General features: G+C 38.1%; 1 protein-coding gene across 1 annotated transcript; it reads left to right on the top strand.

The window, feature by feature from the left end:
- Positions 1 to 386: 386 nt before the first annotated feature.
- On the top strand, positions 387 to 9,907 carry LOC309710511 (putative polypeptide N-acetylgalactosaminyltransferase 8; the record flags this gene model as incomplete). Its single annotated transcript, XM_082540049.1, has 11 exons — positions 387 to 564; positions 1,437 to 1,686; positions 1,899 to 2,065; positions 2,152 to 2,335; positions 2,578 to 2,775; positions 2,907 to 3,021; positions 3,116 to 3,301; positions 8,818 to 8,955; positions 9,239 to 9,334; positions 9,414 to 9,581; positions 9,773 to 9,907. 11 exons carry the CDS (start codon positions 387 to 389, stop codon positions 9,905 to 9,907), a joined length of 1,815 nt encoding a protein of 604 aa, XP_082396175.1.
- Positions 9,908 to 10,947: the final 1,040 nt, after the last annotated feature.

The raw sequence follows: 10,947 nt of genomic DNA, 5'->3' as shown, positions 1-10,947 counted from the left end.
CATAATCTTATCTGTAATATTTAATGCTTCAAGGCTGTCATTTATCCTAAATGTGCTAATATTTTTACATCAATTACAACCACAGTGAATTCATGTAAAAGAAAGGAGGCTGAGTAAGTTTTACAAGCACATGAAATTTACTGTGTGTACTTTGAAACCTTTATTGTTAGCCTGATAACGGTTGTTGGCATCACCTCTGCACCTTTACGTCAGTAAAATGCTATTTAATAGCTGTGTGAGTTTTTTTTCTTTCAGAAATGTTTAAACTTTAAGATAAGATGTGGTTTATTATACAGCTTGAGTTTTAAAGCCTGTTCAAACGGACACAGAAAGCTGAAATGCTGCAGAGGACATAATTACACTGTGATCCTCTGTGAGAAACCACAATGAAGCTAAACATACGAAGAGTTGGAATAATCGGATCATTTCTGTTGTCACTATACATTTTCATCATCTACACAAATAGAAGTTGTACACCCAGAAAATCTATTCCTGAGGGAGTAGCTGATCAAGAACTTTTAAAGAGAAAACTGGAGAGGATCGAACAGACTCTAAACAAACTGAGTGAGTATCAGTTTCAAAGTTCACATTCTCACACGCTGACTTCTTTTCAACATTATTGATAAAGTTACCCTTCAGTGAAATAGCTTAACCTATTATTAGCTATCACATTGTAAAAATCCACCATTCACAAGAAATGTATGTGTGTCAAAAGTAAATGTGTACTCCCAATCTCATGGCTCTCTTTTTATGAATAGTTGCTCTGTTAAGTCATGGTGGTGTTGGTTGGTGGTTGGTCTGGAGGATGTGCTTCCAGTGTAGAGCAAAATGCTATTGGGATTCTACATCGCCACCACTGCTACCATTACCTGAAAGCAGAACTGAATGAGACAGAGCAAGCCAAGACTGCTAACTATAAGGGTTGCAACCAATGAGAAATCTCCTTTCAATGCTTTTTCTTTAATGCTATTCATTGCATAAAAAAAGAATTGTCCACTAAGGTTTCCTGTGTATAGTTTTCTTGGCGAATGTTGCTGTTAAACACAGCTTGGTCCATCTCATATGGTCTTCAAGCGTATTCATCCATTTTTCATTTTTATAGACATTGCTTTACCCTGCTCATGTTTTGGTTGTTGTATTTAATCATAACAAATAAGATAAGATAAGATAAAACTTTATTAATCCCTCGGGTGGGTTCCCCTGGGAAATTCGGTAATATAGATATAAATATGGCCATGATGAAGGTGGTGTTGTACATTTTTTTTCTTTTTCAATGTTAGGAACCCAAAGGGGGAAAGATGTATGCTAGATTTGATCTGTGTGACGAATTTTTGAAGAGCACTTGATAAGTCGAAACAATTCTGCCAATTTCTTCTTTTTTTGCCCCAACCATGAATAACAGTTTTCATCCTTCTGTTTTTTAACCTCCACAAAAGCAAAGCTAACCGAGGTTTTAGGTCAAAAGAATTTCACAAATTCCATTTTACGAAATGTGGACAAAGAAGAAGAGAAGATCGTTATGCCAAAGTTATACCCAAACTCCGTCCTGTTTACCAAGTGGGGCGATGGCCTGACAGAACAAGAGCAGAAGGAAGCTGAAGGTCTGTTTCAGATTTATGGATACAATGCCTTCCTGAGTAACCAGCTGCCACTTGACAGGAAGCTTCAAGACACAAGAGACAGCAGGTACATTTTATTAATGAGATCCATGACAGTCAAGTATTTTTAGTTATTTATTTATTTTCTGCTGCAAATTCCAATGTTGTCATCCTTTGTCCTAGAAGAGCTTAAAACTATCTCACTACTCCCAAGTAAACCTCGAAAAACGGGGCTGGGCTAATGGTCTGTTTGAGCTTACTAAAACATTAATCTAATACACACCATCTCACGCCGTTTAGATGTCTGGCAAAGAAATATCCCAAAGATCTGCCGAGCATCAGTGTGATACTCATCTACATAAATGAGGCCCTGTCTGTCATTAAGAGAGCAATACAAAGTATAATCACCCACACTCCAAAGAAGCTGCTGAAAGAAATCATTCTGGTGGATGACTACAGCAATTACAGTAAGCTTACAAAGATAGTCCTCGCTAATGTCACTCAGTATTTTGAACTACATCAGCTTTGTCACAGATCTCTATTTCAATTCCAGATGACCTTGGAAAACCCTTACAAGACTACATAGATCAAATTAACAAAGAGATGCCCGGATTATTGAAGAAAGTGAGACATACGCAACAAATGGGCTTATCACAGTCCCGGATATCCGGTTGGGAGCATGCCACAGCTGACGTTGTGGCCATTTTAGATGCCCATATTGAAGCCACAGAAGGATGGTAAGTACATGTTTTAACTTTATGGTTTGTTTTTTCCCCCCAGGAAAACAAGAGTAAAGTAGGAAGTCGAGGAACACATCCTCCACCAATGAAGTACCTGTTTCCCTCCTTATTTAATGAATTATTTCTTTTGCTAGCGCTTCAAGTTCAGATAAAAACAGTAATTTTGGATGAAATCTTATGAACAGAAAAATGACATACTGGAAAGTTCTCTTGGTGTCTTATTTGTTCCTCTTCTGCAGGGCAGAACCTTTGCTGGACAGGATCAAAGCTGACAGGACTGTTGTAGTGTCCCCTGTCTTTGATAAGGTCCATTTTGATGACCTACACGTGGAAAGATATATCCCATTTTCTCATGGCTTTGACTGGGCAATGTGGTGCACATACGAGCACTTTAGCTCTGAGTGGGTAAAGAAGATGGATGAATCACAACCGGGGAAGTACGTGAAGCGTGCAAGCAAAGAGGCGATAGAGACAGCATCACAAAATGTATCTCAAGTGACATTGGATTGCAGACAATATAGGTAGAGAATTGTTGGGGAAAAAAACTCATGTGTTGGTTTTTGCACAGGAGTCCCTCTGTTATGGGAATCTTTGCAGCAGACAGAGCTTTTCTTGGAGAAATTGGTGGGCTGGATGGTGGGATGACAGTTTATGGTGGGGAAAATGTTGAACTTGGAATTCGTGTAAGTTATTAGTAATAATATTATAGTCCACGCTTTTAAACTATTTAAGATTGAAGATTTGCCGATCACGGCCGTCTGATCTGTGTCTACTCAGGTGTGGCTGTGCGGAGGAAGTATAGAGGTTGTGCCCTGCTCGAGGATAGCCCACATCGAGAGGGCCCATAAACCATATGCACCTGATCTCAGCCCTGCCATGAGAAGAAATGCTCTGAGGGTGGCAGATATCTGGTTAGATGAATACAAGAAAAATGTATTTATCGCGTGGAACGTCCCACTGGAGGTTTGTATGATGATTTATAATCTAAAGTTTATGTTTAGTATAGAGATGGACCGATCCGATATTACGTATCGGTATCGGTCCGATACTGACGTAAATTACTGGATCGGAGCGAAATAAAAAATGTAATCCGATCCATTAAATATCAAAAAAGCACCTCACAAAACTTGCGACACGCCGTAACTCGCCTCATAACTGTAGCACTTTGGAGCAGTATGCATCATGTGATAGAGCGGTTGTGGCGTGTGAGACCTGTCGGCGGTCTGGTTGAGTATTTGGAGCTTCGCTACCAAACCAGCATTTCACCTCCGAGGAAGTGATCCCAGAGAGAAGTAAAGCAAGTGTGTAAGTTCATCTCTGAATGTTTGTAAAGCATTCCCGCGTTAAGCTTATCAACCGATATATGGAGCGACTGCCTCTCTCTCTCTCTCTCTCTTCTGCTGCTACTTCAATGTGAAACTGATCAATGATCAGCTGATCGGCTTTTCTGTCGCGAGTCCGTGTCTCTTGTTTGTTTTTGGCCCACTTCGTGCCAGAAAGAGGAAACCAGCGGCTGAACAACAGCAGCACGTTTAAGCTTGATCAGCTGTTGTTAGAATGTATTTAATATTACTTTCTACTCCAGGATCTTTTTCTACGCAGCTGACGGCTGGTAACTGTGCAGGGGCGGATCTAGCAAAGTTTAGCCAGGGGGGCCGATAGGGCATTAACAGGGAGAAGGGGGCACAAAGACATACTTTTCTTTCTTATTCTCATTTAAAATGTCGAGCTTTTAATAAATAATTATCTGAATCTTACACCCAAAGTTTTAATCTGATGTAAAATGTATAGAAGTCCATAACTGTATATAGTAACTGTTAAGTCTAATATACCCTAGTACAGTACTTTTTCCTTTGGGAAAGTACCATCTCTGCAGTTCTGTTGAAGAAAGATGTTGAATCTATTTAATTATTCTTGAAAAATAATTGATTTCTGTGCATTGTTTTTCACACTGCATCAAATTAAAGTTGATTACATCGATTAAGCATCATGAGGTGGAGGGGGTTCCCTATTTTTTTTTGCTGGGAGTTTTAGAGCCCGATTAGTTAGGATGCTTACTCTTTAAAATACCAGAATAGGGAGGATGGAGCAGGTTTAAGTTTATTAGATTGATCAGTTTTGCTGAACTATGAAATTTTTTGGGTGCAGTGTATTTTTTGCATACAGGTTTAACAGAATAGCTTTAGTGTTTTGTTTTGTTTTTAACTTGAGTATGAACTTATACAAAAAGCAGCAAGATATTAAAAAACAGTTTTATTGATTAAAAACCACTATATCGGATTCATATCGGTATCGGCAGATATCCAAATTTATGATATCGTATCGGACATAAAAAAGTGGTATCGTGCCATCTCTAGTTTAGTATATGTATTCTTGAGTGTTTTACTTGTCAAACTCATTAGATTATAAACAGAACATGTGAAATCTGTCCTTCACATGAATACGCTGTAAAATTTTGTATTCTTGAAACATTGTCTGTTAAAAATACTGCATATCATGTGTGCTAATGATCTAAAGGTGTTTTCACCTAATTCAACTTCTTCACACACATTTATTAATTTAAATTGTACCTACTGCACTCTTGCTTTTTTCTGTTATGTATTGGATACTCATCTGAAATGTGACTAGATTTCGAAATAATTAGCTCAGTATGTGTAAATGCAACCCCTGTTAGCTTAATTTGCAATGTTTGTTTCCAGTCTTGTGCTAACATTATGTCAGTTTGGCACAGATTTCCTTATATGGTCACCGCAGACATGAGGAGGCGGGGTTTTCAAGCACTGAGTTCTGATAAGAAAATGGTAGCTAATCAATCGAAAGTGGGCTTTCAGGGAGGGGAGTCTAATGGAAAATATAACATGTTACTTCAGACAAAAGGTGAGGCTGTATAAAGTTATTGGTGGAGTCACCATATAGGACGACACATAGTGTGTAAAAGCCACCAACACTGGTGACTCAGAAACTGGAGAGTTTCAAACCTCATCTGGCATTAAGATCAGTGTGCCACGAGCTTAATGGTATTAGTTTCCATGGTCTGCTGTAGGTGGGGTCTCAAACCCCTACTTGTGGTACTTATAGACGTGAAGAAATATAATGCAATTTGGCCCCTGAAATTTTTTCTTGGATTTGTTTGTTGTTGAGTACAATGTTAAAAATGAGTTAATATGAAGGCAATATGAGCAGAGAAACATGTTGAGGGATTGGCTGTGTTAGTTCAGTGACAGAGTCAAAAACTAATGTGTACACTTATTTCTGCATTTTTATTTTGTTAAATAGAAGCCAAATGATAGCAGAAGTGCTGCTACATGTCTGGCCAGAAAGAGAGGACCAAGTGTTTATTTGCAGGGCTCGCAAAATCGCTAGCCCGACGTCCCGGGGCTAGCGATTTTTCTGTTCGGGCTACCAAAATCTATCTCAGCCCTGCCCGTCAGGCTGTCATAGGAAGAAAGAATATGTCAATGCTTTTGCATTCTTTGGCAAACGTAGCTGTCAGTATGTGACATATTGAAATCGCGTTTGAATTTCCGCTTGTTTTTTGCTTCACTTTCACTTTGCGATGGCGCAAACTGTGAATAGAGAGCGGCAGCTACTGACTGGTGAGTGACAGATTAGTTGCGCACCAGTTCCTCTGACATCGTCTTATCACTCATTAGCTTACTATTCAAACGTGACAAGTGAAATCTCCCGCAGCAAGCTTAAACCTGTGATGCAGGTTGATTGCGCAGAGAATCGCTGATCATTATGCAAGTGCCTGTGTAAAAGCAGATGGATTTACGCAGGTATTTTAGTTCTGCAGAGCCAAATAAGACAGGTCAGGGTGAAGAAGGGACCACCAAAGAAAAGCCGATCACAAAACGGAAAAGATATGACAAATCAGGCTATGAGGCAAAAACAAAAGCGCAGCTTTTTTTGGTTTCATGGACAAAAGAATTTCTGTGGCTGGAATATGACGAGCTAAATAACATCATGTTCTGCCGGGTGTGTCTTGTTTCCCTCGATTTCTGAGTCGACAAGCACCTTTGTTACTGGGACCAGTAATTTTAAGAAAGACCCCATTAGAACCCATGAGAAATGCAAGAAATGCATTATTGCTCAGTCTGCAGTATCTTTCCCAGAACAAACGCCAATTGCAAAAAAACTACTAAAAATGAACCAAGCACAACAAGAAGTCCAGAAGAAACGCAGAAGAAAAAGCTGTTTAGAACAGCGCGATGTTGCAAAGAGTGAACTACCTTTGGCACAATGTAGCAGCCTTTGCAAACAAAGCAAATGATCTTGGTTCCACTTACCTCTTACCCGTGACTTCAGTGGAAATGTCAGATTCAGGATCTGACACAGACTGATCCATGTTCTACACAGTTCTTACAAGTTCATAGAAATTTCTGTTCAATTAGAACCAAATATTTGAGTTGATGATTGTATTCTTTTACAGTTGTTGTAATTTGTGTTTTAACAATTTTTTAAGTCAATCAAAAAATTGTCCTCTTTTTTTTCAGGCTACTTAAATTTATTTTGGGCTACCAAAAACTGAAGAGTGTCTGCCGGAAGGGCTACCAGAGATTTTGAAATTTTGCGAGCCCTGATTTGGTACTTCAATGAAAGACTTCAGTTAGTTAAGAGGGAGGGAAAAAAGTTGTGTTCACGTTTGCAATTTTGTCTTGTTATACAGTATTTGAAAGACTACATTTTCAGAAATATTTGTGAGTGTTTTCTTGTTTGTTTGGTTGGGTTTTTTTGTACTACTTGAACACTAAAGTGTCCCTCACATGACATGACAGTGCCAGCAGGGGCCCAGAGCTCATTTAAGTTTGAGACCCACACAAACACAAACTGCAAATCTTGCAAGGCTACTCTAACAGAGTCCAAGGATATAGATATGGACCCGAACATAAGAAAAGTAGGTATCCAATAAAGTTTATTTCTATATGGACAGATCTGGATCATCACAGCTGAGTATGTATAGCCTATATCAGGGGTCAGCAACCTTTAACACCCAAAGAGCCACTTGGACCCGGTTTCCAAGCAAAAGAAAACACTGGGAGCCGCAAATACTTTTTGACACCTAAAATGAAGATAACACTGCATATATTGTTTGTTTGTTTTTTACCTTTATGCTTTGTGTGAACAACTAAAGTAAGTAAGTAAAGTTTATTTGTTAAGCGCTTTTAACAGACAGGCAGTCACAAAGCGCTGTACACAAAGATTAAAATAAACAATACAATCAATAGACATTATACGCAATGTAAAAGATCAAATGTAAATAATGTAAAGAATATAAAATACGTGGATCAACAAAAGGCTTGTTTGAAAAGAAAAGTTTTTAACTGCTTTTTAAAAGAATCCACAGAGCAACTAAGGTGTGCTGCTTGTGAAATCCATGAAGTGCTACAGAGAAAATTACATTTTATTTATGTAATTAACACATTTTGAACTCTTAAAGAAATATAACAAAAGGAAAGCTGAACTACAATGATCCAGCAAACAAAAACTGTTGTGAGCCGCCCCCCTCATATCGCCTTTGGGCTTTTGGAGCCTTGACCTGACTTTTAAAAAGTAATTGGAAAAAAAGCACCATGCTGCTAAAAAAAAATAGATATTTGCAAATTTCTGCCTAAATATGTATTTTACCTGAGATGTTGAAAAGTGTGTTCATGGAAACATCGTCGGGTCTGCTGTGGTATGTTTACAATGGGACTTCTGCTCCTGAACCTCTGCGCACAGCGTCTGCAAATCGGGGCTGTACGAAGTCACTTTCATCTTTACGAAGGACTGTAAGCTGTCATCTGTAAGGTGTGAGCGCTGTTTGTTTTTAACATAGTTCACAGTGGAGAACAGCTGCTGGCATAATGTGGATCCGAAGATCCATAATTGGCCTACCTGGGGTTGAAAGTCTCGATAAATGCACGTTGTTTCGGCGGGTACACCGGCTTCCGCGAGTGTGATGCTTATTTTGAGCGATGAAAAATAATAAAATATAATTTTATTTTTATATTTCAATATCACAATAATCTTCCAATTTAGAGCTACAAGTTAAAAAAGAACTAAAGACAAATAAAATACACTTCAGCTAAATACTTCTAATTTATTTTCCCAAACCACGCGGAGCCACACTATAAGGACTAAAGAGCCGCATGCGGCTCCGGAGCCGCAGGTTGCCGACCCCTGGCCTATATTATAAATTACTTTATAATGCAAATTAGCTTACACTACCAATTACAAGCTTAAACTGAGGAATGTCTTTCTTCAACTTTTTTTGTACCTGGCATACTATTTGTCCTATTTATTCAGGAGAGATGCTTCCTTTTAGTGGTTGGCTGTTTTGTCCCTAAATATATTGTTCTATTTAAAAGTTCACTGTATAAGTCTATACAATACAATAAAGTCTATACAATATTTTCTTCTTATTGATCAGAAATATCATCAGAAATAAGAATGTTACTGTGGAAATCATGCTTTCTGGTGTGACATCTGACACACAGGATCACGTGGTCGATATTGGTGATGTGTCTCAGAGGAAGGAGCTCAGAGAGACGCTTAAATGTAAACCCTTCAAATGGTACTTGGAAAATGTCTACACCAGTCTGTCAACATGGGATAACATGTTGGGTTATGGTGTGGTAAGTGGCTTTTTATTTTGCTTTTTGAGCACTTTGTCACAAGGACAAAAATATCTATTAGAGTAAGTTCAAGATAAGAAATGTGGTTGTGTTAAAAGTTCAGTTGTATTTCAGGAGGATTTCCATGATTTAAGACTCTAAATGTGGTAAATTAAAAAAAAAAAAGTTTAAAAAAACATGTAGTAGCAAAGCCCAGGAGATTTAAATATATATTTGAGAAACTGTACCCACACAGTGAGTATATGATTCAGTACAAAGCAATTAAGCAATTTTGACACTCCAGTTACGGAACGACCTTCATAAGAGCCACTGTGTGGACCAAGGACCTGTTCCAGGAAATATCCCCATCCTGCATGGATGCAACTTCCAACAACCACAGGTAATGTAGAGTACCAAACTACCAGGATAATAAATATGACTAAAAAATAATCTGAAATTATTACTTTTCCTTTTAACAGCACTGCTACTACAACACAGATGGTGAAATAATCATTGGGGGGATTACATCTCACAATTATAACAGTAATCGCTGCCTGGTTGATCCAGGCTCTGGAAGTTCTCCCGCCCTGCAGGAGTGTCCACTGGCAAAAACGAATGAACTACACATGCACTGGGACTTCAAACAAGTAAGATCTTGGTCGATAACAATCATGGTAATGTTTAAATGGCGTCCCTGTATAGTGTCTTTTCAGGTGCCACTGGTGGGAGGTGCTAAAGTCAAAAATGTTCAGATGCTCCTACTGACATACTCCAATGTTTTTTTTTACAAACACTTGTTGTGCACTGTTGCCTCATACTTTCTCTCAAACTGTGGCAGGGCCAAGCAATCATAAACAAAGCAACAAACAGATGCCTTGAAATCGCCCAGGGAGCAAACTTTTACTATGAACTCATCATTCAGCAGTGCAGTGGGCAGAGCTGGAGGATCGAGCATCTCGTCACAAGCTTTTAGTGCCGTTTTTAACATGACCGTCTGTTATATTAAAGTGTGTTCAAACTCGATCTCATTTAAAATACATTTCTTTTTTTTTTAAAAAAGGTCAAAACCATTTAAGCGTGTTTTTGCAATGACATCGCTGACTACCCTGGAAAATGTTTGCAATTCTACAGTGCTCACTACAAATAACTAGAGTACACATTTTTCTACCTTTCCTGGAGTTTGAACAGTTATGACATAATAATGAACAGCTAATGTGCAAATTCCAGAAATTGACATTTTGAAAAGAGGTTTATTTGATCCATATGTTGTGATACAATAATTATGATATAGTGTTGTGCAAAATATTGAAAAACACAGGTGTGCAGGTGCAAGCATTCAAGTTCATTAGACTGGTGTGTCATCTCTTTTTACCCCTTCTATTGTGCAAATAGCCACAAGTAAAAATAGCTTTATTGCTCCGGTTAAATGTAGTCACGACCTGTAGTCTTTGTCAATACACAGATCCACAGATAATACCTTTTAAGAATTATCTTTCACAGAACTGACATTGAACAGTTGCAGCAAGAAAAACAGGAATGCATGATGACTGTACGGCTTGGACGTCACCTGTGAGTGAATAAAAGGGCTCTTGGTCCACTTTATGTAAACCTGATTGTGCTGCAATGCTAAACTCCAACTCCATTAACTCTGCATAATTTTACAGATGCAAAAACAATACTTTAATTCATTTAAGATTTAATCTCTTTATTGTATCGTGTTTAGATTTGGAATTTTTAAATCTCTTTTGTATATTTAAAATTTAGTTGAGCTCATTCTTTAGTGTACTTTTTCATTCTGAGATATTTATCTTATTGAGCTAAGCTGTGGGTTTTTTCATGTTTTGACTGGTGTAACAGTAATTTCCCAACTTTAAGGACAAATTAGGTTTTTGTTTTCCTTCTTTTTTGACTGACTATAGATTGACTATAGATTAACGAGCAATTTTAATTTTTTATTTTATTTTAACAAAATTATGAGTGAGGTGATGGTGTGATATGTATCTCAGATGCAGT

The sequence above is a fragment of the Aulonocara stuartgranti genome (assembly GCF_965226115.1).
Source record: "Aulonocara stuartgranti genome assembly, chromosome: 7".
Taxonomy (NCBI): Eukaryota; Metazoa; Chordata; class Actinopteri; order Cichliformes; family Cichlidae; genus Aulonocara; species Aulonocara stuartgranti.
This window is presented reverse-complemented; position numbering and strand designations above follow the sequence as displayed.